Genomic DNA, 27,517 nt, shown 5'->3' on the forward strand with positions numbered 1-27,517 from the left:
GGCTTAGCAGCCTGCAGACCCTTACGAGGACCTGCAAACAGGACAAACAGATGATCCGATTTCCGGAAATCATTGGTCACTTCCAAGTATCTGATGATGACTCGTCTCACATCCAGATATTTGAGAGCAGAGTATTCCTCTGGGTAGTCCTCCCTACGAAAGGAAGGGAGACAGAGCTGCTGATTCACATGGAAGCGAGAAACAATCTTGGGCAGGAAGGAAGGCACTGTGCGAATAGTCACTCCTGCCTCAGTGAACTGCAGAAAAGGACATGAGAGGGCCTGGAGCTCGGAAACTCTTCTGGCTGAATTGATAGCCACCAAAAAGACTGCTTTCAACGTCAGGTCTTTCAGAGATGCCCTCGACAAGGGTTCAAAAGGCGGCTTCTGCAAGGCTCTTAGCACCAGGTTGAGATTCCACGCAGGCACCACTGAGTGCAGAGGAGGGCGCAGGTGATTAACTCCCTTGAGAAAACATACCACATCTGGCTGCGAAGCCAGGGAAGCACCCTTCAGGCGGCCCCTGAAGCAAGCCAAAGCTGCCACCTGGACTTTAAGGGAACTGAGCGACAGGCCCTTCTCCAGACCTTCTTGCAGGAACGCCAGCACTGAAGAAATTGGAGCAGTGAAGGGAGAAAGTGAGCCTGCTTCACACCACGCTGCAAAGGTACGCCAAACCCTGGCGTAAGCAGTAGAAGTAGAGCGCTTCCTCGCTCTCAGCATAGTGGCGATGACCTTGTCTGAGAAGCCCTTCTTCCTCAGACGCTGCCGCTCAATAGCCAGGTCGTAAGACCAAAGGGGGAGGGATCTTCCATCACCACGGGACCCTGATGCAACAGGCCCTGCTCCACTGGCAGCCGCAGAGGGTCGTCCACTGAGAGCCTGATCAAGTCCGCATACCAGGGACGTCTGGGCCAGTCCGGACCCACCAGGATTATTCGGCCCGGATGCTTTGCCACCCGGTCTAGTACCCTGCCCAACATGGGTAAGGCCGGGAACACATAGAGAAGCTCCTGTGTCGGCCACTGTTGGAGAAGAACATCTACTCCCAGAGATCGAGGGTCCCGTCCTCTGCTGAAAAAGCGCGGCACTTGGCAATTGGCCGATGACGCCATCAGATCTAGGCTCGGCTGGCCCCAGCGCTTCGTGATGTCCAAGAACGCCTGAGCTGATAACTGCCACTCTCCGGGATCCAAGGTATGGCGACTGAGAAAGTCTGCCTTGACATTCATGACTCCGGCAATGTGGGCCGCTGACAGCTGTTCCAGGTTCGCTTCCGCCCACTGGCAGAGATTCATGGCTTCCTTGGCTAGAGGGGCGCTCTTGGTACCTCCCTGGCAGTTGACATAGGCCACAGCCGTGGCATTGTCCGACAGGACCCGTACTGGCTTCAACGCCAGTACCGGGAGGAACTCCAAAAGCGCCAACCGAATGGCTCTGAGTTCCAGGAGGTTGATAGACCACTTTGCCTCTGCAGGAGACCAGAGCCCCTGCGCTGTCCTTCCCAAGCAGTGGGCTCCCCAGCCCGTCAAAGAGGCGTCCGTCATGACGACAATCCACTCCGGGGTCACAAGAGGCATCCCTGCAGACAACTTGTCTGTCTTCAGCCACCAGCTCAGCGCCTTGCGCACTGCTGGGTCCAAGGGAAGGCGCACAGCATAATCCTCCGACACCGGAGTCCAGCACTGCAGCAGAGAGAGTTGTAGTGGTCTCATAGGAGCCCTGGCCCAGGGCACTACTTCCATCGTGGCCGTCATAGAGCCCAACAGCTGCACATAGTCCCAAGCCCGAAGAGGAGAGGCTACTAGGAACTGGTCCACCTGAGCCTGAAGTTTGACAATCCGATTGTCCGGCAGGAACACTCTGCCCACTTGGGTGTCGAATCGAACTCCCAGATACTCCAGGGACTGAGTCGAGCGCAGCTGGCTTTTCTCCCAGTTGATGATCCACCCCAGGGAGCTCAAAAGAGCAATCACCCGGTCCACAGCTTTGCCGCACTCTGCATACGAGGGGGCTCGGATCAACCAGTCGTCCAGATAAGGATGGACTTGTACTCCTTCCTTTGGCAGGAAGGCCGCGATGACCACCATTACTTTGGAGAAGGTCCGCGGAGCAGTAGCCAACCCGAACGGGAGGGCTCTGAACTGGAAGTGTCGGCCCAGGACTGCAAAACGCAGAAAGTGTTGATGAGGAGGCCAGATGGGAATATGCAAGTACGCTTCCTTGATGTCCAAGGATGCCAGGAACTCCCCTGCCTTCACTGCTGCTATAACAGAGCAGAGAGTCTCCATGCGAAAGTGCCGAACTTTCAAGGCCCGATTGACCACTTTGAGGTCGAGGATAGGCCGTACAGAACCTCTTTTCTTTGGTACCACAAAGTAAATGGAGTAACGTCCCTTGCCAAGCTGATTTTCTGGCACCGGAACGACCGCACCCAGGCGGATCAGATTGTCCAAGGTCTGCTGCACTGCCACAGCTTTGACCGGAGACTTGCAGGGAGAGAGTACAAACCCGTCTCTTAAGGGTCGGCAGAACTCTAGCTTGTAGCCGTCTCTGATGACTTCCAGCACCCAAGCGTCTGAAGTTACCCTGGTCCACTCGCCCAGAAACGAGGACAGGCGTCCTCCAATTTGCACTGGGCCATGGACCAGGACCCCGTCATTGGGTACGAGACCCTGGGGGAGGACCGGAGGGCGCACCTCCGGGACGGCGGTCTCTGCGAAAGGAATGCTGCTTGGGGGAGAAGTTCCTCTTGAAGGAAGAGGGGGCAGAGGAGCCTGACTTGCCCGGGCGGTACCGACGGGCTTCCTGAAACCGTCCTCTGGAGATACCGGGGCGAGCACTGGCCCGAGCCCTGACCTCTGGTAACCTCTTGCCCTTAGACGTGCCGAGATCGGTCACAATTTTGTCCAGCTCGACCCCAAAGAGCAGCTTGCCTTTAAAAGGCAACTTAACCAGGCGGGACTTAGAGGCGTGGTCCGCAGACCAATGTTTCAGCCAAAGCCAAAGCCACCGCCGCGCAGAGACTGTCTGAGCCATACCTTTAGCCGAGGCTCTCAAGACATCATACAGCAAGTCTGCCAAATAAGCCAAGCACGATTCCAGGGCCGGCCAATCAGCCCTCAAGGAAGGATCCGAGGGGGAAGCCCGCTGCACAATCGTCAGGCACGCCCTGGCCACGTAGGAGCCACAAACTGAGGCCTGCAAACTTAAGGCAGCCGCCTCGAAGGACGACCTTAAGGCCGCTTCCAATCTTCTGTCTTGGCCGTCCTTTAGGGCCGTGCCACCTTCCACCGGCAACGCCGTTTTCTTAGTCACCGCAGTGATTAAAGAATCCACGGTAGGCCAAAGAAAGGCCTCCCGTTCACTTTCAGGCAAAGGATAGAGGCGGGACATAGCCCTAGCCACTTTGAGGCTCGCTTCCGGGACATCCCATTGAGCCGAAATTAAGGTGTGCATGGCATTATGCACGTGGAAGGTTCTAGGCGGGCGCTTCGTCCCCAGCATAATGGCGGAGCCAACAGGGGCTGAGGGAGAGACGTCCTCCGGAGAGGAAATCTTCAAAATGCTCATGGCCTGCACTAACAGGTTGGGCAAATCCTCTGAGCGAAAGATCCGCGCTGCAGAGGGGTCATCCGCTCCATCCGAGCGGGAATCCGTCTCCTCCAAGGAATCCCCAAAGGACCGTTGGGAGAACTCAGATACGCTGCCCTCATCTACATCAGAGGAGACAGAGTCCTCTAGGGCCTGGAAATCCACCCGAGGGCGTTTACTTCCGGGGGCCTCAACCCCTTTATCGGACAAGGGAGAAGGGGCAGCGTTTTGCATAATGAAGGCCTGATGCAGCAGCAAAATAAACTCGGGGGAGAAACCCCCCAGACTGTGCACTTCAGCAGCCTGGGCCACAGCCCTAGACGCACCCTCAACCGGCGCTCGCAAGAGCGGGGGAGAAACATGCTGCGCATCCAAGATGGCGTCCGGCGCGACACTCCGCGAAGGAGCCACGCGGGAAGAACGGCGCTTAACTTTAGCCGCTTTTTTGCCGTCGCCCAAATCAAGGGCGGCCATGGCATTAACATCTCCCAGCTCAAGGGCGGCCCAAGAAGAATCCGTCCGAGCAGAGTGGCCGGCCAAGATGGCGGAGGCGAGCAGCGGGGGATGGGCGTTTATGGCGGGAAAAACCGCCGCACCGGAGGAAGACCCGGGACACTGACCGGCCTCCGAACTGACACCCAACAAGGGCGAATCAGCCTTTAAGACCCCCGCATCCCCGCTAGAAGCGCACACGCGGTCCGGGGAGCGATTCTTCACGCCCTCGCCCTCCGACGCCATAGGCCACGTGGAGATCGATCGGGGAACCCCCTGCCCGCTATAAAAAGGTAAAAATTACCTGCTTCTCGCTCCGAGCTGTAACGACCTGGTGTCCCAGTGAGTAGCTGCAATAAACGTTTAAATAAACGTCGAAATAAACGCCTTTAAGGACGTCCAAAATTTTTTTTTTTTTTAACGGAGCCAGCGGGAGGGGGAGAAAAGGAGGGACCTGGCGCCACCAGGTTTGCACTTGCTCAAGAAGAGCCCTCAACCCCAGGTACTCAACAAAACCTAAAAATTAGGCTTGGAGACCTAGCCAGAGCTGCTGCTGTGTGTGACCACCACCTGCTGAGATAGAGAACATACTGGGGAGTTTCCGGCAGCACATGACCTCATATAGGGAGGCAAAAGGATTGCTCTCTATCTCCACCTGCTGGTAGATGGACACAACCCACCAGTCTATGGATTGATCAGCGTGATGATATGGAAGTGTTGAAGTTCTCCTGAGCAGCTTTTTCCCGTGCTAAAAAATGGCAGGAACACGCACCTTTTTGCTGGTGTGGCCCTCTCTTTTCTCCTGATATCAGCTCTGATCCTTTCCCGCCCTGCAGCCTTGATGTGGGCAGGGGGAAGGGGCGGCTTCTCCTAAAGGACCATGAGGCATATTTTCAAAGCACTTTGGGAGGCTAAGTTCCATAGGTTTCTATGGAACTTTGGGAGGCTAAGTGCTTTGAAAATGAGCCTGCATGTGTTCCATAAGAGACTGCTGGTACAGGGGATTCCCCTTTATTTTCTCCAGCCTTTGGTTTCCTTTACCAAAATCACTGCTGAGTCAGAAACTGTTTGCATGTAGCTGGGGAAGTGGCACAAATTATTCTCAAACTGCCCCCACCATGCAAGGGGATCCAAGGAAAGAACAGAATTACTTTAAGCTGTTTCTATATCTTCTGAGCCAGGATCTCCTCAGCTCTGGGACCCTTAATTTGAACCTTTCTTCTTAAGACAGCTTGGCCTCAGTAGCCCTTTTCATGATTGGGGGAGTTTTTTTTTTTCAGGATGCACGTCAGCTACTGAGGCCTTCTCTGGGGCAGGGGATTTCTGGCCTCTCCCCCCCTCAAGGCTCATTCTACTGCTCTGTATGCCTTCAGGGGCGTATCTGGACTCCGGCGGTAGGGGGGGCCAGAGCCAGAGGGCACATTTTAGCCCCCCTCCCTGCCATTGCCAGACACCCCCCTCCCTTCCCGCTGCCAACCCTCCCTCCCCGCTTGGCCTCAGTAGCCCTTTTCATGATTGGGGGAGTTTTTATGCCCATCTCGGGCAGATGGGTTCTAGAGGGCTAAGTTTTCCAGAAGGAATTTGATGGTCCTGTGATGTGCCTTGTTTTTTTTTTCAGGATGCACGTCAGCCACTGGGGGCTTCTCTGGGGCAGGGGATTTCTGACTTCCGCCCCCCACCCCAAAAAAAAAAAAGCTTTGGGACTATGGTTACTGTCCTGTTGCGATCTTGTATTGGTCCATGGTAACCACGTATTCTCAGGTGTTGAGGATTTTTTGAGGCTGGTTGCGGCCCATGCTTGGTCTTCATTGTGGGCGTCTGTTCCTCAGCGATGGAGTTCTTTCTGCAGGATGGGTTGCAGAAGGGCCTGGCCTAGCCTTGCACTCGGAGGTGGTGCATTTCCTGCAGAGTGCTTTGCTCCTCCGCTGCTGCGACCTTCTTCTCCCTGAAACCTCGTTCGTATTCTCCAAGTCTAGCTTGGGGTTCCTTATCTACTGAGCATTGCTTCGGACTTCTTTGGTTCCTTTGCAGAATGCTTCGCTTAGGAAACTTACAAGCGGTGTTCTTGGTCGCATGCAGAGTGTCTGAATCTTTAGTGCAGCCATTCCAAGCTGTTTTTTTCTGCAATTTGCTGAGTCTAAAGTGACCTTGCTTTCGGTTCCTTCTTTTTTCCGGCTGTGGTTTGGCTTTTCTTTTTCAGCCTCTCTTTCTTCCCTTCTTTCGGGAGGGGGATTTTCACACGGAGTACACGGCGCTTCGTCTTCTGGATGTTCAGTGGGCTCTCCAGTATTTGCACATGTTGCATGTTTTTTTTCAGCATTCAGATTTTCTCTTTGTCTTTGTTGCTGGTTCTTGCTGTGGGACGGCAGCCTCTGTTCTGATTTTTTTCTCGTTGGATTGCAGATAATTTGTGGATTTTTTGGAAAGGTTGCATCCCGCCGGTGGCATTCCAGGCTAGTTTCACAAGTTTGCTATCTACTTCTAGGGCTGAACGGGTGTGCTTTCACTATTCAGATGCTGCCTTTGAAGCGGCGGTTCTGTCTCGGGGAGCGGCGACTTCCCACCATACTTAGGGATTGCTTCGGTACATCCCACCAGTTCTTGGATTCATCTGCTGCACACGCTAAGGAAGGTAAAATTATGCCTTACCTGCTGATAATTTTCTTTCCTTTAGTAGCAGCACATGAATCCAGGATCCCGCCCTTTGTCAGCTGCGCTTGTTTTGCCTATCTGTTCTTGTTCTGGTCTTTAGTTTCCAAAAAAAAAAAAAGGAGAAGAGAAAAGAGAACAGAAACAACTGAAGAGGACTCCATCGCAGTCATGGTTTCTCTTAAGTCAGACTGACAAGTTTCTGTTTTGTATGATTGGTGAAGAAGGCTTCCTGGTTTCTTGTCTGATTCTGTTTGTGGATGAGACATGCTGGTAGATGGACACAAACCACCAGTTCTTGGATTCATCTGCTGCTACTAAAGGAAAGAAAATTAATCAGCAGGTAAGGCATAATTTTACTTTACTATACACCTTTGGTTCTATTGGTACGTCTTAAATAATTCTTTCCACCAGTTCACCATTGTATAATGACCACAACACCTCCCCCACCCCTTACTTATACCCTCTCCTCAAGTCGCTTCACTGGCTCCCGATCCGCTACCGTATACAGTTCAAGCTTCTCCTATTGACCTTCAAGTGCACTCAATCTGCAGCCCCCCCATTACCTCTCTACCCTCCCCTCCCCGTATGTTCCCACCCGTAACCTCCGCTCTCAGGACAAATCACTCCTATCTGTACCCTTCTCCACCACCGCTAACTCCAGACTCCACCCCTTCTGCCTCGCATCACCTTATGCCTGGAACAGACTTCCCGAGCCCATACGCCATGCGCCCTCCCTGCCCATTTTCAAGTCCTTACTCAAAGCCCATCTCTTCTCCCTTGCTTTTGGCACCTAACCACCTTCCCCATTCATGATACCTACACTGACTACATAGTTTGTTACCTTTAGATTGTAAGCTCTCTTGAGCAGGGACTGTCCTTCCCCATGTTTAAACTTGTACAGCGCTGCGTAACCCTGGCAGCGCTATAGAAATGCTAAGTAGTAGTAGTAGTAGTGTACAGCACTGTTGTCGAATCACTAGGGCAAGCCCAGCGATGCTTTCTCATGATTTCATAGCTCCTTACCCTCTGGCATCAGGATATTTCTCACTTTCTGCAGGAACAGTTTCTCCACAAAGGCAGGTGGGGGACAACTTATCCCCAGGGATGGGTCTTTGCTGTCTACATCAAACATGATGACATCGTAACGAGCATCGCCTGGGAAAGGAAGATCTATACTGTCAGGTCTGTGGCACAACCCTGGGTAGAGCTCCCAGGTCAGTGCTATACCCCCAGGTCATGAGGCTTTTAAGCACATAGACTCAGAATAGGGGTTGATTTGTGAAGCGATTCTGACATGTCACATGTGGAAGACAGTGAAGGGGACTGTGCCCTACTCAGTAGAATCTACAGTTTTAATTACTGTAAGGAACACTGTGGACCTGATTTCCTAACACATCTCATTCTAAGCATGAAACACATTTCTCATGGGAGCTGTACGAGAGGGAAAGTCTTTCTATCTCATTTACATGGAATAATACAGAGGTGGGGCTAATGGCATAGCGCTAATGCTGACAGTTACCTTTCTCTGCATGCTGGCTGATATACTCCAAGCCATCAGCAATGTATACCTCCATCCTTTCATCTGGGGTGAAGCCAAACCACTGACGTGCCACCTCCACCATGCAGGAATCAATCTCCACGGTGTGCAAGTAAGACTGTGGGAGGTAATCATGGATGAAAAGAGGCAGGCTGCCTCCACCCAGACCCACCACCAGCACTGTGATCTTGCATGCTACATATAGTGGGTGGTAAAAAACAAAACAAAACACAGCTTCGTTATAGCTACATATAGTGGGTGGGTTGGAAAACTCAGCTACATTACAATGAGGCTTCCTTCAGCTGCAGGAAAATAAGCAGCAGGGAGACACACAGCAGGGAGTAAGAGAAGAGAATGAGTGAAATGGAAATTGCACATGTCAAGAATACCTACACTCAAAGTATTCTGGTGTAGGTCCAAAGCTATTAAGAAAGTATGAGTGGCCCACAGGGGTATACCCAGAGGTCTCTAGGTGGAGGAGTAGCCTAGTGGTTAATGCAGTGGACTTTGATCCTGGGGAACTGAGTTTGATTCCCACTGCAGCTCCTTGTGACTCTGGGCAAGTCCCTCCATTGCCCCTGGTACAAAATAAGTAACTGAATATATGTAAACAGCTTTGAATGTAGTTGCAAAAACCTCAGAAAAGCGGTATATCAAGTCCCATTTTCCTTTCCCTTTCCCACAAACCCTTCCTGGTGGCTTTTTTTTTTTTTGTTTTAACCATACTAAGTAGCCATGTCATCTATTCTTTCAACACTTTAGCACTCCATATTCCTTCTACATAGGTTCTTTTTCTAGTTCTAGTCCAACACTCACTTTGCCTGATGTCTTACTTGAAATAAAGACTTTTGCCAGGTAAGTATAAATATTTTTTAATGGATAATTACTTAGATCTGATATTCATGAATTTTAATTGTATGTGCACATACCAAGTGTTTGCTCAGAGTCACTTAGCTCTCTTTGGGGCCCTTTTACTAAAGCAGCACACGTTAACTGAATTAGCGCCTACTAAATGCTAAGAAGCGCATAGGAATAAAATGCGCTTCTTAGGATCTAGTACATGCTAAGCTTTACTAAAAGGGCTCCCATGAAGAAACAGTGTGTTTTAAGCCTGTAAAATGTATTGGATATTTTCCTGCCTTAAATTATGTCCTGAAGTGCATTTCTCCTATTTGGCCAGCAGGTGGTGTTTCTTTGTTATAAAGCTATTACAGAGAACTGAATTCTTTTTCTTTAACACAAGCAAGAAGCAAGCAGCAGTATACTTTTAAATCTTGGTGACTGGGCTCTGATTGGCCCGTGAGTTCCTTTAGAGTGTACTGGTTTTGGCCCCAGTCTTAGGGAGAAAAGAGACAGATCTCTTTGCTGAGGCTCTGTGAACATGTCCTGATCTTCCCTGGTACTTTTCAGAAAGTAAACAAATGTTTAGTTAGTGTTACAATTGATCCATATTTTAGTTACCTGTTATTGTTTGCTGATTGCACATTTTTTTGTTCATTGTTCAATTTTAAGACAATAAACAATTTTGTTTATCAACTATCTGTACTGATAAAGAATCTTGGTGGTTTGTATGTTGGGTCTGCGAGTGCTTTCTGGGAACTGAGGGACCACTGGGAGTGTGGCTCCAGTAACCTATAAACCACTGGGGAATAATTTGAGAGTAGGAGACTCGCCCAGAGGTGGTTGGGACCCAGTCAGTGGCAGGAGGGTACTAGTGTTGAGAACAAGCGGCAGGTGCAGGCGGACCTGAGCTGTGCTGGGGACAGACCCTCGGGGTAACCCCAGACGGGTGGCTAGGCGTTTTGTGACAGCTCCTTTATGCATTAGACAGCGTAGATGATAAGCTGAACAGATCCAACATGATTATCCTCTTCCTTGGGCCTTCTTTCCGTACTATCCTGACATAAGAAATCAGCTAAGAAACCTATCTCCCTCTTCTGTAGGTGAGTAGCCTAACCTAGGGTCAGCGTCTTCTTCGGCAGGAAAGCCATGTATATTGTATTGCACTAAGTTTTATGTTTCAACAATTTTTTATTGCTGATGAAAATAAAGAATGGCCAAGTTCCAAATTATGAACACAAATATAAAAATAACCAGATCTTCTAACTTGTTGGTATATACAATAATAGCAAAAGTATCACCATATTTATATCACCTCAAGAAACCATTATCCCACCCAAAATACCAACTCTCCACACAGTTCGAATGCTTACTGTGGAGTTTGATGTTCATGATTTTCCACCTCCAACTTCTGAAACTGTCAACCTGTTTGTCAGTTATACGTTGAATTTGTCAAGCAATTCCAACACAAACCTGCAGAAGCAGAACATGTGCCATAACAAGGGAAGGCTTGGACAATCTCAACCTATTGATTCAGATGCACTATTGTCCTATATTACTAAGCACCCACCCCTGCACATATCCTCCTGGCCCAAAACCTCCTCCACTACTGTATAAACTTATGTCAAACATCAGTACTATCCAATTAAACCAACAAATCAATATAATTTGGCACTGTAGCAGATTCAAATCCATGACCACCCCTAAAGAGTACTATGCTAGAGAGGATAGACTCATAGTCCTCCCTGAGACCCTAAAAGCATACACTGAAGCTGTCTGAAAATGTATCTCAGTTCTACTAATGCCACTCAAACCCGCCTCTCTAGTTTCCAGTACATACCCCTCTCTTCTCAATCAGAAACCCATACCACCTACTTTAACACATCCTAGAATCCCCCCCCCCACACACACACACACACAAAAAAGAGAGATTAGCACTAGACTACGAGCCCTTAGAGACAATGCCTAGACAAAAGTTCTCAGACTACTAAAAATGTTTTCCTGTGCCTAGGAAAACTTTTATCCCTTGCAGTTCCACTAGGACCAAGTTATGCAGCCTATTTCCCATTCCCAAAAAGAAGGAGGCATTATTTGTGTCCATGTCTTGAGGATACACTTCAAGGCTATCACTCTAGCATTTGAACAAATAGCTTGGCCCTTCTACCAACCACTCCCAAATTTTCCTCTCTACCCAATAAAAGATCCCAGAATTGAAACTGGACAACTTGTCCAAGGATAACTTGCAAGTAAGGAAAAATAGATCCCCAAAAAGCTCAAATTCTGGCACAGTGTCATAAATACATGCCCCAAATCTCCTCTAACTAGCCTGCATTTAGGGCAGTCAGGAAACAACACAACCTGCATTGAGCTCTCTAGCTCTATGGAGCACACAAAACCAAACAAACAAACATTCTCTTTACACAGCACTGTACTACTTCTGGAATTCATTTGATGATCTTGGCAAAGTCAAAGGCCCCAGGAACGCTTCCTAGCTCCTCCTTCCATCTGCTTCTTAATTCTACACAGGTTCTAATGTAATGAAGATACCAAAGATGGATTTGGGTCCTGATGGCCCAAACGTTCTCGCAATCACTGTACAAAATCAGAAGTTAGTGTTCTGGAATCTAGTGAATTGGCATAATGTGTCAGTTGACAATAAGCAACTTCTGTTCCAAAGCCTCTAACAGTAAAAGCCCACCACTGCCCTGCACATAATGTTCCAGAAGGCAGAACCCTCCAACTTTCCACTTAGTAAACACTACATTGTCGAGGCCTGGCTGAAAGTCAGCATTCCAACCACCGGAAACAATAATGAACTAGTGGGCTCACACTTCCAAAGAGCGGTTAATGACCTCAGAGGGGTTGTAAAACTATGCTGTGTCTAAGGCAGGGGCAGACTTTTCCAAGTAGCTTTCGGATGCCATGGTGAGAGAAGCCTTCTCCATGCAAATCTCAGTATCAAAAAGCCAGTCACTTAAATAGCGAAACAATACCAATTGTACCACTTAAACCAAGTGTACCCCCCCCCCCCAATTTCCAATTAACTATCAAACAATCTATGCGCATTTTAGATTTCTTGCCTGCCCAATAAAATCTTCCCAACTCTCCTCCCAGCAGCAGCAAATCTTTCTTCATCAGCTGCAGCAAGAGAGTATTCAGAATACAAAGTCATCTAGGGAACAATGTCAGTAATATATAACCTGTCGTTAAAATCGTCCATAGCAGTGGCATACCAAGGGCAGGGCGGTGGGGGTGCTCCGCCCCCACTCCGTCCTGTTTTTTATTCATGGTGCTGGCACCAGAGTCCCCAGTCTCCACCTGCCTACCCTCTCAGCTCCCTTGACAGCCCCTTTCTCTCTGCCACTCAGCCCCCTACAATGCATTTTAAAAACATCTGAATCGGCAATGCAGCGCCAGCGTGAGCGCCTCGTGTCCACCTGGGAAAGAAGCAGATCGCCTCAGGCCTTTGAAGGCGTGAATAAACATGTGGATAAAGGTGAGCCAGTTGATGTAGTGTACCTAGATTTTCAGAAAGCTTTTGATAAAAAGTTCCTCATGAGAGACGTCTGAGAAAATTACAAAGAGTCATTGGATAGGAGGCAAGGTTCTGGAGTGGATTAGGAATTGGTTATTAGAGAGAAAACAGAGGAGGGTGGAACTGTGGAGTGCCACAGGGATCTGTACTATTTAACATTTATAAATGAGACGGAAATCGGAACCGCGAGTGAGGTGATCAAATTTTCAAATGATGGAAAACTATTCAAGGTTGTTAAAACACATGCAGACTGTGAAATAATGCAGGAAGACCGGGCATCCAAATGGCAGATGAAATTTAATGTGGACAAATGCAAGGTGATGCACATTGGAAAGAATAATCTGAATCAGTTATCAGATGCTAGGGTCCACATTGGGGGTCAGTACTCAAGAAAAAAAAAGATCTAGGTGTCGTAGGTAATACGCTGAAATATTCTGCTCAGTATGTGGTGGCAGCCAAAAAAGCAAACAGGATGCTAGGAATTATTAGGAAAGGGATGGTGAATAAGACCAAAATTACTATAATGCCTTTGTATCGCTCCATGGTGCGTCCGCACCTTCAGTACTGCGTTCAGTTCTGGTCGACATATCTCAAAAAAAGATCTAGCGGAACTAGAAAAGGTTCAAAGAAGAGCGGCCAAAATGATAAAGGGGGTGAATTCCTCTCATATGAGGAAAGGCTAAAGAGGTTAGGGCTCTTCAGCTTGGAAAAGAGGTGGATGAGGGGAGATATGATTGAAGTCTACAAAATCCTTTTTTTTTTAAATTTATACATTTTTCATTTTTACAAACAAATTAAACTTTCAAGGTTAAACACTTGAAACAGAAAAGAGAGTTACCAACTTCCAAAGGAAAATAAATATGAAAGAATAATAAAGAAAATAATAAGTTATATTATAAAACTATGAAGTTTTAACACAAGTCCACAATAATTTGATCCAAGAAGTCCAAAATTAGAGGCATAAAAGGAAAAATAACAGCTAAGCTTATATAAGCAATTATACCTAGAAGGACAGTCAATTAATGAATTAAACTCCTGTTGAACGTTTGGAGGCTATAAAGGAAGTCAAATGCGAGGGATCCGAAAAAACATATTTTGTCATATTATGCCAAACAATACATTTACAAGGAAATGGTAAAAAAAATATTCCTCCCAACTGGATAACAGCCAGTTTCAAAAGTAAGAATTGTTTTCGCCTTTTTTGTGTCTCTTTCGAGAGATCAGGAAACATATTTATCTTTAATCCGAGAAATAATTTGTCCTCGTTTCTGAAGATCAATCTAAAAAGCCATGCTGTGTCTGGAGTTAAAGCTAAAGTAGCCATCAAAGTTGCAGGTTTAGCTTGTTCTGTTTCAGACACCTCTAAGATTGCTGATATATCTAAGGAATCACTTTGTTGTTGCTGAACCATTTCTTTTTGTGGTACGTAATAAACTTGATTAAATGGTGGCAGATTTGCTTGAGGAATTTCCAGTATTTCTTGCAAATATCTCTTCAACATATCTATCGGCTTCACCAATTTGACCTTTGGAAAGTTTATAAACTTTAAGTTGTTATATCTCATATAATTATCATGAATTTCCATCTTTCTCCTCAGGTTTAAAGTATCTTTCACCATTGCAGATTGTAAATTTTCCATAAATAAAATTTTTGTCTGTATTATCTCCCTTTTCAATTACTAACTTTAAATCTACTTCATTTCTCTCTAGTCTTTGTTCAACCCTTGTAACTTTCTCAGATATAGTGTTTGTTTGGTTAGCAAAGGTTTGCACTGATTGGGATATTAAATCCCATAATGAATCGAGGGTTACCTCTGCCAGCTTCTCCAAAAGTTTGGAGGGAGTATTCATAATCTGTTCTGGGTTCCTCTGATCTTCCACTGCTTCCTTTCCTCCTTGTCCTGCAGCTTGTTCCACCGGACTATTCGTCCCAGGAGCTTCCAATTGCCTCACTGTCTCTCCTCTAAGTTGGTTCAAAGCTTCACTCGAGGTGCTCTCTCCGCTCCATGGCGGAGGCCCCATCAATCCAACAGATGGAGAGCTGGTCAATTGCGGCTGCAGAGTTCTCTGGTTGGGGCTCAACGTGATGTCCTGCCCGAAAGACGCCGACAATTCCTCCATTGTGCCGGCGCCTGTCAAGGGTCCGCTGCCAATCAACTTGTTCTGTCCTGGGGCCCTCGGATACTAGTCCATCAGACCACACGGAAAGAGGAAGGGGGCAGAGAAGCTCGGACTGCCGCCCTTCCTCGTCTTTTCGGCATAATTCTGTTGCAAGGAAAATTGAGGTGCTCAACATATCTAGGCAGGTGCGGCCATCTTGGATCCAGATGGGAACCTGTAAATCTATTTTTTATTCGTTCCAAAAGTACACTCGAGGAAGTTACATGGAAATATTTTAAAAACAAATGGGAGGAAATATTTTTTCACTCAACAAATAGTTAAACTCTGGAACTCCTTGCCAGAGGATGTGCTAACAGCAGTTAGTGTATCTGGGTTTAAAAAAAAAGGTTTGGACAAATTCATGGAGGAAAAGTCCATAGTCTGCTATTGGCACAGACATAGGAAGCAACTGCTTTCCTTGGGGTTTGTAGTATGGAGTGTTGCCATGATTTGGGTTTCTGCTAGGTACTTGTGACCTGGCTTGGTCGCGGTTTGGAAAACAGGACACTGGGCTGGATGACCATTGGTCTGATCCAGTATGGCTACTCTTATGTTCTTATGTAATTAGTGCAAATCTGCCTTAAAGTGAAAGCAGGAGATTCTGCCTGTACACCAACTGTTTTTATACTGAAGCAAATGATACGTTTAACCAACAGAGCTTCTTTGTGGACATAGTCAATTGGATTCCTAAATATGTAAACAATTCTTCTGCCCAGTGTAACAGAATCCCCCCCCCCCCCCTTCCACCGATGTTGCAGCTCATCATTAGATGGCAAAGCTTCTGATTTATTCAGATTTAACTTAAACCCGGAGCAATCTCCAAACACTTTCCATAAGAGTCTACAGAGAACCTTCATGTTGCGTCAAATGCAACAGTAAATCATCAACAAATGCTGCTATTTTAAAGATTTGTGGTCCTATTGTCACTCCCTTAATATTTGGATTATTCTGCATTTCTCAGATTAGGGGATATAATACAAGGACAAACAATAGGGGAGAAAGAGGGTACCCCTGCCTAGGTCTACAATAGATATTAAATGGATCACAGTCCATTCTATTAGCTCACATCATACTTTGGGAGAATGATAGAAGACCTGTACTGCTGTAATAAAGAAAATCACCTCATCCATACTTTCGCAGGACTACAAACATAAAACTCCAGGATGTTGGAAGGTATTTTCCATATCAAAACAGAAGGTGTCAAATAACAGTACACTATTTCTAATGAGTTCAGAATCTGCCTAACATTTTTAATCACTCGGTGCTCTTGAACAAAATCAACCTGCAGATCAGCCACAAGGAGAAGGGAACCCTGAGCCAAACAACTTGCCAAAATCTTTGCCAACAGTATAGTTTCAAAATTCAATAAAAAGCTAGGACGATAGGATTCAAACAACAAGTGATCTTTTCCTTGTTTAGGAATAATAATTTGTACCAAGGACAGAGAATCTGGTAATATCTTCTCTTCTACTTTAGTCAAACATTTCTTACCAACAGTGGGAGCTCCCTACCTGCTAGGCATTTTTCTTTAAGTGTGAGAACCCGACTCCTCCAGAATTATGGGGAAGAGGAAGGGAGTGGTGTCGCAAGTTCCTCCGATACAGACCCTGAATCCCCGCTGGAGTGTTTTATGCTCTCGCCAGCACTGCAATGATTTTGCCTTCATCCATGCCAGTAGTAATTACCTCCGGCGGCAGTAGAAGCAGGCTTTCTTAAAGCCCCCTGAAAGGCTTGTTCCATAGCAACCCAGAGGCGTAGGTGAGGAAGTAATTCAACATCCTCCTTGTTTCCATCGGAAGTATCTCCACTCGTGGTGTCCGCTCTTTAAATTTGTAGCAAAGAAGTGGAGCCTGAATAACAACAACTGCAGCCAAATGCGAGTAGTTCCACTTCTGGGGCTTTCTCAGCTTTGACTGTGCAACGGTTCCAAACGCCTTGTAGTTACAATAGTCTTCCTTTAGCTTTTACTGTGATCACGGTCTGTGTACAGGTACCATTCCTCCCCTTGGAAGAACACCATCATTAAACCTGTTCTGAAAAATCCTTCATTTGATGCTTCCCTTTTTTCTAACTACAGACTCATTTCTAACCTTTCTTTTCTGTCCAAGCTAACCGAGAAGACAGGTCTTGATCAATTTTCCCAGTATATTAAATCCTCTCACCTTCTCCACCCTTTCCAATCTGGCTTTCATACCTGTCACGCTACAGTAACCATCATTGTTTCCCTTCTTAATGAACCTTCGCTCAGCTCTTGATTGCAGCCTATCTACCATTCTTGTTTCTTTGGATCCTACTGCTGCTTTCAACCTTAACCACTCCTCTTCTATCTCACCTTTCCTCAGCTGATATCTCTGGTACTGTCCTTGACTGGATCACCTCTTTTCTTGATAACCATTCTTTTGCCATTTCACTGCCCAGTTCTTGTTCTCACTGTTTTCCCCTTCATTACGGTCATTACGGTGTCCCACAGGGTTCCTTATTCTCCCCAATACTCTTCAACATTTTCCTACCTTCTTTAGCTACTTTAATCCAGTATTATTCTTTCAGATTCTACATCTACACAGATGACATTCTTTTGGTCTCCCACCATCCCCCTTTTAACCCATAACTTTCTCTCCGGCAGCTTTCCCTCATTGTATTTTAAACAAATATATGTCAATTCTTTCTTAGACCACCAATTTTAACAGCATGGGGGAGCGACATATCATGAGGAGTTTACATTTCCATAATTAATAACAAAAATAGGCTTTATCTGATCCTTGGTTTTTTCTAAACGTTAACTATATCATTAACAGATCTTCTCATAAACTAGGTCCTATTTGGTTAGCTTTTTTAAATCGATAAAAGATTTCAGTTGCTCTGGCTCAAAAAATAAGTATTTGTTATTTAAATAACGTATTGAAACTTGCATGGATATGCAAGTAGAAATTTTGCTCCCAAAGCTCTAGTCTCTTCTCTTAGAGCCAAAAAAAAGCTCGCCTTCGGTCTTGCGTAGATTTTACAACGTCAGGGTAAATCCATATCCTATCACCATAACATGGTTTTAGTAAATTTTTAAAGTATAATTTCAAAATAGAGTTCAAGTCTTGTTCAAAGATTAAAGAAACCAGTAATGTGTGTCTGTCAGTTACCTCTATACTTGATTGCTCCAAAAATGCTGTAAGATCATGAAGTCCCAATTCCTGTGCTTGATCAGTTGTTTGAGCCTGAAGTTCCTTTTTCTTTTTCTCTCCCATCTTTTGAGATATAGGTAAATAGTATATTTTGTTTATCGGAGGAATAAGACTGGGAGAAAAATTGTAATATATCCACTAAGTATTTTTTAAATAACTCCGTTGCACTTATTTCTAGTATCTTTGGGAAGTTTAATATACGTAAGTTCAGGCGACGGTTATAACTTTCAAATTGTTCGATTTTTTGATGAATCAACATTTTGTCTTTAATCAAAGAATCTGTAGTAGATTTTAGCACAGCTATTTCCTCTTGCACCTGGGCGTTTTGTAGCATTGAATCTTGTTTTAAAGCTTCCAAGGCCTCTGTCAAAGAGTCCAGTTTGGTCGTGATATTCAAATTTTCCTGAACCACTTGTGCAACCGTGCTAGTTAGCATCTGAATTGCTTTCCAGATAGTCTCTAGAGTAACCACCATGGGAACAGCTTGTTCAAAGAAAGTTTTCTCAGCCGCCATCTTAGGGTGGTCGCTGCTGTCTTCAGTACCTGATTCGCCACCTTCCGACACTTCTAGGTCTGTCGGCCTTCCCCTGGTAGCGGCTGGACATGGTGGTATGTTAACCTCCGGGGAGGAAAGAGTTGTTTCTATTCCTATTGGGGTCAGCGCTCCTTCGCCAGCTCCCAAAGCGGAATTCCTCACACCGGTATCCCTCAGAGTGCTGATGGTGAACCTTTCGATCATAGGCTGATGTGGGGTAGAAAGAGCCGCCGATGGTAGGCTCTTCACTACTCCCTTCCTTTTCGTGTGAGGCATTGTTTATCTGATAGCGTTTTACTTTTTTAAGTTGAATAATGAAAAGGCTCAGACTCGATCGTGTAGGCATCCAGCAGCTCAGACTGCCATCTCGGCACGCTCCCCCCCCCCCCCCCCCCCCCCCCCGTTCTATTCATAGCTTTTGGGATACCTCTTGTGAAACTCTTGTCTCCTCTTTAGCCCTTTCTCATCTCAACTACTGCAATCTGTCTTTTGCTGGTCACAACTCAAAATACTGCATCTGCCTTCTTACTCATGCTCACCGGTCTGATTGGGTTTCCCTTCTTCTCGCACACCAACATTGACTTCAAATTTTTGTATCCACTTTAAGCTTCTTATCCTGGCTTTTAAGGCGCTTCATGGTAACTCCCCCTCTTATCTTTCTACTCTAATTTAATTCTACTCTACCTCTCCACTCTTGTCTCTCTCTACGCTCCCCCTCGGGTACTCTGTTCTTTGGATAAATCTCTATTGTCTGTCCCCTTCTCCTCTACTGCTAATTCCAGACTCCGTTCCTTTCATCTCGTAGCACCTCACGCCTGGAATAGACTTCCTGACCTTGTACATCTAGCTCCATCCTTGGCCGTTTTCAAATCCAGGCTAAAAGCCCACCTCTAACGCTGCTTTTGACTCCTAACCACTACTCACTTGCCCTGTACCCTTTTATCCCCTCTTTAAATTGCCTTACCTCTTAGTTGTTCTGTCTGTCCTACTTAGATTGTGAGCTATTTGAGCAGGGACTGTCTTTTTATGTATGATGTACAGCGCTGCGTATGCCTTGTAGCGCTATAGAAATGATAAGTAGTAGTAATTTCCCCCTACATCCCCTCATGGTCGCTTCGCTCCCTCTCTGCTTCACATCTTACTATCTCCCTTGTTCACCACTCCCTTGGAAAACTATCCACCACTCTGCTTTCTTTTACCTTGTTCCTTCTTTATGGAACACACTTCCATTAGCCCTCTGCTTATTGCAGTCTTTTCTGCTCTTTAAATCTTTGCTGAAGACCCATTTCTTTATCTTAGCTAACCCTTTTGATATTTCTTCTGACAGCCCTGGACCAGAAGAGCTGCCTACTTGATTTTTCTTTTGATTTGTGTTCTTTTTAGTTTTCTGTCTCTGTTCTTGTCACCTAGTTTCTCTCTCTTGTCATTTTGTAGTCCCTTTCCATTTCATTTTAATTATATTGTACACCATTCTAATATACCTGTGAACGGCGGTATATCAAATTTTATATAAAATAAACTAATTGGATACTATGCAGCTCCTTGACTCTTCCTTAGTCTTGGTGGCTAAATTTGTGGAAGAGCTATAAAATTCTAAAGGTACCTTAGAAGTCCATTCTCACGAGATGGTTCAACATACTAATAGGATGGACAGACTAGAAGCCAAAGTTGAAGAACTCCAAGAAATTAATGCTACTTTCCTGAAGGATAAGGCTTATACTCATAGGAGAACAGAATATCTGAAAAAAAACAAACCCATAAGAATACTTTGCAGTTTTGGGATTTTCCCAAGTCTCCCTTGATATGCTATGTAAATATATACAAGAAATTTTGAAGATACTAACAGAATCCTTGCCACTAATTGTAAGAGCTCAATATTAGAATGTCATCACAATCTGACTTTGTATTTGTATGAAAAAGGTCAGTAATGAATGTTACTGAATTAGCAACATTTAACAAAGTAACATAGTAGATGACGGCAGAAAAAGACCTGTACAGTCCATCCAGTCTGCCCAAGATAAAAATCAAGTAGCACATATGAGTTTATCTGTCACCACCAGCACTACCACCCAATCTCTGCTAACCTTCTGAGGATCCATTCCTTCTGATCAGGATTCCTTTATGTTTATCCCACACATTTTCTGCAATACTAGAGAGGATTGGACTGTTATTCCAGTTTGGGGAATTTGGATCTGTAAAAGGGTGGCCTGTTGCACTTATTTTTTCAATATCACAATTCTTCATGTACAGCCACAAAACAACTTTTTAGGGTGGATAGTGTTCCTTTTATTATCGACCAGCTAGAGATAGGAGTTTTCAGTTTTGGCACAGTATAAGTTATCACAAGAACAAAATATAAGAAAACCAATGGTCTGCATTAGGGGCTTATAGCCCATTTATATTTAAACAAAAGAGAACTGCATAAAACAAAATATTTATTTTGATTTATAAAACAACTTGCCCCTGAAACATGTGCAAAACACAATAATCCATTTGTGTATCTAAAAGGTAAACTTCTACAAAACAATATGCCTTGGAATTGGATTGAACTTTGGTTCTTAAGTCCTATTTCCAACTAATGGATGAGAAATTTCTTGGCTCAAAAATTAGAGTATTTCCTGATCCGTCTAAAATTACTCAAACAACAACAGGAGTTCCTGGCATTGCAGTCTAGGTCCCAGGAGTTGGGTCTGAAATTGTTCTTGTGTAATACTGTCTGCAAATAAGTCATATGTTTTTTGAGCCTATGCAACTGTCTGAAATTTTTGTACCTATGGAAGAAGCAAGGATCCAAGTATCAGTTCCAAAATCCACCGAGGGCAGCTTGGCAAACTAAGCAATGTAATTGTGTCTATAGTTTAATATGTATAGTTTTCGTTAATTTTTTTTTAATATCTTGAATCCAAGTTTATTTGTGGGTGAATTATGGATGGATATTTTACTTTTGGCTTTTCTTTATTTTTGGAACTTTGTGATATTACCTTTGTCACAACCGGTTTGTGATAGAAACAAAACAGTTGGTTTTAAGCCTATAAACTGTATTGAGTATTTCTTGAAATGTATTTCCCTAGTTTGGCAAGAAGGTGGTGCATGTTTATGTTTAAAGCTGTTATAAATGACTTTTTTTCTTTAGTCTAACACAGATAGGAAATGAGATGCAGTATACTTTTGTAAACTTGTTGTTTTGGGCTCTGATTGGCCCAGGAGCTCAGGTCATCTAGGATGTACTGGCTTTCCCCCCCCCCCCCCCCCCCCCCCATCTTAGCCAGGGAGAAGAGAGAGAAAGATCTCTTTGCCGATACCCTGTGAGCAGCTATATGTCCTGAACTTCCCAGGTACTATTTAGATAAGTACCTATTTCAGTTACCTGTTATTTGTTTACTGATTGTACTTTTATGTTCTAATTGTTCATGACAATAAACATTTTTAGTTTATTGCCTCTGCTTGTCTGGACTAAGGATCCTGGTGATTTGTGTGTTGGGTCTGTAAGTGCTTTCGAGGAACTGTGGGACCACTGAGAGTCTGGGCCCCAGTAACCTAGAAATGACTGGGTATAATAAGAGCAGGAGACTCGCCCAAAGGTGGTTGGGACCCAGCTGATGGGAGAAGGGTGCTAGTGTAGAGCACAAGCAGCAGGTGCAGGCGAAGCTGAACTGTGCTGGGGATAGACCCTCTAAGTGGCCACAGGGTAGCCCAGGTGGGTGGCTAGGCATTTCATGATAGTGATTGTAAAATATAATTATAATTTCAATAAAAATAAAAAGATAAATATTTTCTTGCAAGATTTTGTAAAACTCAGCTCAAGACCACTCAGCCCTGGTGCCTTAATAAGCTGGCTTTGCCTAATTGCCCGTTTTTATTTCATCATCCGAAATGGGTCTCTAATATCCCCAATGATATTTCATCCAGAGCTGGAAGATCCATACTAGTCAAATAACTATCTCCCCTTGGCACCTTATATAGAGATACACAAAAATCTTTGAATATGGTACTAATCCCCTTATCCCTCACTTCCTCCCCCATCTTCTACCTTAAGCAAGAATATGACAATTTCCTCCCCACTGCCTCGCCAATTTAGCTAATAGAGTACCAAATTTATTGCCATAGCAGTAAAGCTTATATCTATAATAAAACTGATTTTGTGGCACACTGATGTATAAGTGTGCTTAAGGCCACTTGAGAGGCAAGTAATTGCTTTTTGTTTGCTTGGGAAGGAACCTTCCCCATAACGCCTATGCTGCTGTTATACTAAGCGATCTAGAGAGAGGCTTTACCTATCCCTAATTTTCCTTTTGTGGGCCATATATACACAATTACTTCTCTTCTCAGCACCACCTTGGCCACTTCCTAAAGTAGAATGGGCTGTTCCTGATGTTGATACCCAAGGACAGTGTATTGTTACAGCTTTCCAGTGAGAAAATCTTAAATTAAATAGCTTGATATATTTCCAAGAGAAGCTTCCATGAAAAGTGTCCTACCACTGTAGACCAAGGAGAAAGATCAAAACACACCATGACATGGTTTGAGCCCTCATAAGGACCTATTTCTGCAGACTGTACACTATAGAACAGAGGCCAAGAAATCAATAGTCTATCCTAGCTTGTGAGGTATGTGCTCTAGATAAGTGAGTATCTCCTCTGTCATGTGGAAGTAAAATTCTCCAAACATCCAAGAGATGTGCAGTTACAATGCTTTTTACACGTGACTGTAAAGTGGTAAGTGAGCCACTCTTCTCAAGGGGACAAAACTCTTTGCCTTCAGCAGAGAAGACAACTGTGGTTAGCATGTGACTATTGCCTTCCATCCCATCCTTACCCTGGAATCTCCTGGAGTGCTGTCTTCAGCTGAGATTCGATTGACTATCAGCTTTCCATCTGTCTCTTTGGGTATGCACAGCAGCTATCAGCTCCTCCCACTTTCAGAATGGCAGCACCTGCTGACTATTCCTTTTGCCATGCCTCAACAGTTCAGGCCAACCATAGAGAATCTGTTGGGGACATAGATGCGCTCCCCTTGGCTTGCAGTTTGTCGCTGCAAGGGGAGATTTTAGTCAAGTACTACATCCTGCACAGCTCCTTCAGAAAATGTGGGAATGGCAGCCGTCTTGCCTCAGGCAGTATGCTGCCGACGGAGAACACTCTCCTTTTTCTGCTGACTTTGTACTTCTCCTGTACCAAGGAGCCCTCTGTTCCCAAGAGAATGTGGCTGGAAAACTTAGATGCTTAAGTCCTTGAACTCCTCTGTTCCCTCAGAGCAAGCACATTTTTTGGCCTCTTCATCTTCCTTTCTTGGGAAGCCTCAGGAGGAGGGTGAGCTCCGAGTGAAGGAATGCGAATATACTACAGTTCTGTGGCCCTTTCACAAGAAGGATTGATCTCTGAAAGAACTTTATATTTCTTTTCCCTCAGTGGAAGAAGCAGCAGCAGGAGAATCCATCATGGACGGTATTCAAAAGCATCTTAAGGCCTTTCCTGTCTACCATGCCATCCAAGCTATGATTTTGGCTGAATGTGAAACCCCTCAGGAAGGTCAAAATTTTGGGTGAACTATGGGCATACTTTACTCCATTTTAGTCAGAGGAAAATGAGAAATTTAGATAGTCTAAGATGGATGCTTTAGCGACTGCAGTTACTAAGATGGTCCCCACTGAAGGTGACACAGCCCTTAAAAAATCTCCAAGACAGTAAGTTAGAAGCAGTGCTTAAACAGGAGTTTTATGTGGCAGTGCTGGGTTTGCAAGCCTTCATTTGCTCCTCCATATATAGATAGAACCTGCTTTCAATTAGTCCAGCAGGGAGAAGATTCACAGTAAGGGCCTCAGGACTCAGAAGTGAAGCTTGGGACTTGTCTGTCTTATCTAGCAGATGCCCTAGCACACTGTAAAGTTTTATCTGTGGCAGCTAGATGCCTGTTATGTTAAGTAATTAGTTGGCGGATGCAGCCTCTAAGGTCCAGCTTACCAAGTTTCCTTTTCAAAAGGGATTACTGTTTGGAAATTACCTGTAGTAGTTAGTTAAGGACCTGGGGGAAGCTCTCCCCAAAAGACTTCCTGAAGACAAACCCAAGTCATTATACATTCTTCTCCTAATTAATCTTGGTTCAGGGATGCCAGATGCTATAGATCAGATAGGTCAAACTATATCTTACAAAACTACTGAGAAGACTGGCTTCCAAGCATGCTGCAATGTTTACGCTGTAGTGCTTGGCAGAGGTAAGCAGTGCCAACCAAGTCGCCGTTTTGCAAATATCTGCCAGAGGCAATAAGGTAGCCTCCACTCAAGATGTTACTGCGTGCCTTGTACAATGAACCGACAAGGCCTAAGGAACCCGCTTTCCCACAAGCAAATAAAGCTGACAATAGTCTCCTTCAGCCATCTAGCAAGTGAGGGTTTGGAAGCCATGAGGTCAAGACTCCATTTATCAAAAAGCACAGTCTGCCTGATTTGTGAAACTCATTCGTGACTTCTACACACCTAATGAACACTTTACACACATTGAGAAGCTTCAGGAAGAATATTGAGCCTCTTTGTCCTCTCTGCAAAAGGATGGAAGCTCCACTGGTTGAGATGAAATGCTGATACCACTTTTGGAAGAAAGAAGGAACCATGCACAGGGAATTCCCACCTCCAAAAAGTGAAGAAAATTTCTGAAACCCTACGTGCCAATGCAACAGCCACCAAGAATGCTGTTTTTAGCGTAAGATCTTTCAAAGAGGCCTTCCAGAGTGGCTCAAAAGGAGGCTTCTAAAGAGCCTGAAGGACTAAATTAAGGTTCAACTCTGGATACGGCATACAAAAGGGAGGCTGCAAACAGCCTGCCCCTCTCAAGAATTAAACAATATCAAGGTGAAGTTGTAAGAGATGTTTCCTGTTGGGTTCTCTAAAAGTTCAGGTTGCGGATTTGGTCTGTTTCAGGGGCTAACGCCAATCTTTCTGAAGACCTACTTGTAAAAATCCGTGCTCAGAATCCCAGCCCTTGAACATCCTCCACACCTTCGCATACACTGTGGATGTAGAGCATTTCCAAGCCTGAAGCAAGGTAGCAATGACTAAATCAGAACAACATTTTCATCTCAATCAAGCCCTTTCTTTTTTTTTTTTAAATCTTTTATTTATGAATTTTTGCATTAATTACAAGCATTTCAACTTGTTCAAGAAAAAAAGAGAAGAAAATTAAATACAAATTTGAAAATTCCATTTCAATAAAGAAAAATATTCTTTGACCACAAATTTGAGGGAGAAAAAAAAACATAGTAGAGAATCATCTAAGTAACTTAAATATACGAATATGGCCTAGATTACATCACGTATATATTACTGTGAATTACATGATCTATTTGTGCAATTTTCTTAAATCTATAAAAGATTTCAAAATGTTCAGGTTCAAGAAAAATATACTTATCATCAAGATATCTTATTTGGCATTTACAAGGGTATGCCAATAGAAAAGTACCACATAAGCCTTTAACTTCGTCTCTCAGTGCCAAGAAAGCACCATCGTCTATCCTGAGTAACCTTCACAAAGTCTGGGAATATCCAGAGTTTCTCACCATAGAATGGTTTAGCAAGATTTTTAAAGAACAATTTCTTTATCATATTTAGGTCCTGTTCAAAAACCAGTGAAACAAAGAAGAGTTCGTCTTTCAAAAATCCCATCGTTAGAATGCTCCAAAAACGCTGTTAAATCCTGCAAAACTGGCTTTTCTTCCCCATCTTCTCTCCTTTTAGGCATTGGCAAATAAAATATTTTGTTTATTGAAGGAATTAAATTTGGTGCGATAGATAGGTTATCAATCAAATATTTTTTGAACATTTCTGTAGCATTTATCTCAGATGATCGAGAAAAATTGAGTATACGCAGGTTCAAACGCCTATTGTCGTTCTCAAAGTTCTCGATTTTTCGGTGGATTATTGTTTTATCTTTTATTAGTGAGTCTGTTTTAGCAGTCAATGTCGAAATATCTTGCTGAACCTGTGTCTTATTTTGTACAAATTCCTGTTTCAGCGTTTCAAACGAAAAAGTTAATACATCCAGTTTACTCACGATTAACGATGTCTCTTGTGCAGCCTGAGTGACTGTAGAAGTAAGTTTTTGAATCGCAGCCCAAATAGATTCCAGAGTGGGCGCCATGGGAATTTCGGTTTTTCCTTTGTTGTTAACTCTCGCAGTTGTGGGGGTGTCGCCGCCGAAAAGAGAGTCGGAAGCTTCACATTCCGATAGCTCTCTAACCTCCGAACACTCCCAAACAACAGCGGGGCATGGAAGTGGATTCACTTCCGGCAAGGACAAAGTTGTTTCAGTTCCCTGTGGGTTTGATGCCCCTCCATCTTCCCCCACTGCGGGTAAACTTGAACCGGGTAAACGCGGTGTACTTGTGGCATACCGATCAAGCGTTGTCTGCAATTGCGTTGTTCCCAAAGCTATCGGCAGTGAGCTTTTAACAATGCCCTTCCTTTTAGTATGTGGCATAGCTAAATAGATTCAGAAAAAAGGAATAAGCGAAAGATTTCAGACACGCTCCGGCAACCATCAAGCTTAATCCGCCATCTTAGACACGCCCCCCTCAAATCAAGCCCTTTCAACTGCCAAGCCGATATGATCAAAGGGGCACTGATCCTCCATGAGCACCAGACCTTGCTTCAGTAGGCCGTGTACCTAGAGAAGATGGAGAGGACCCAGTCTAATCAAGTCCGTGTACCATAGCCTCTGCAGCCAATCCGGGGCTACGAGAATTATTCAACCCCAGTGCAATGTGATCCTTTTCAACACACAACCTACCATAGGCCAAGGAGGGAAGACACAAAGTAGATGCATCTCTGGCCAGGGCATCGACCCCAATTCTTTCCAATATCTGAAAAACTTGGGCACTTTGGCATTCCTTTCCATCATCATTCATCAAGTCCAGAAGTGGAGAACCCCATCAATCTACTATCAGCTGAAAACCTTGACTGGAAGGAGTGCCTGCTGAGAAAGTTATCCTCCACATTCAAGGACCCAGCGA

General features: G+C 44.7%; 1 protein-coding gene across 2 annotated transcripts in view; it reads right to left on the reverse strand.

Annotated features, from left to right (window-relative positions):
* The window catches only part of EEF1AKNMT (eEF1A lysine and N-terminal methyltransferase), an 84,101-nt gene that overhangs the window by 31,514 nt on the left and 25,070 nt on the right, over nt 1–27,517 (reverse strand). The window contains exons 6-7 of one of the 2 annotated variants that reach the window (XM_030207368.1): nt 8,257–8,469; nt 7,761–7,892 (exon numbers count right to left, since the gene is read on the reverse strand). In XM_030207368.1, the coding sequence (XP_030063228.1) occupies nt 7,761–7,892; nt 8,257–8,469 (345 nt within the window). The remainder of the gene's footprint in view (nt 1–7,760; nt 7,893–8,256; nt 8,470–27,517) is intronic. The other variant, XM_030207369.1, reaches the window with a different exon arrangement.

This window comes from Microcaecilia unicolor, chromosome 6 (assembly GCF_901765095.1).
Source record: "Microcaecilia unicolor chromosome 6, aMicUni1.1, whole genome shotgun sequence".
NCBI lineage: Eukaryota > Metazoa > Chordata > Amphibia > Gymnophiona > Siphonopidae > Microcaecilia > Microcaecilia unicolor.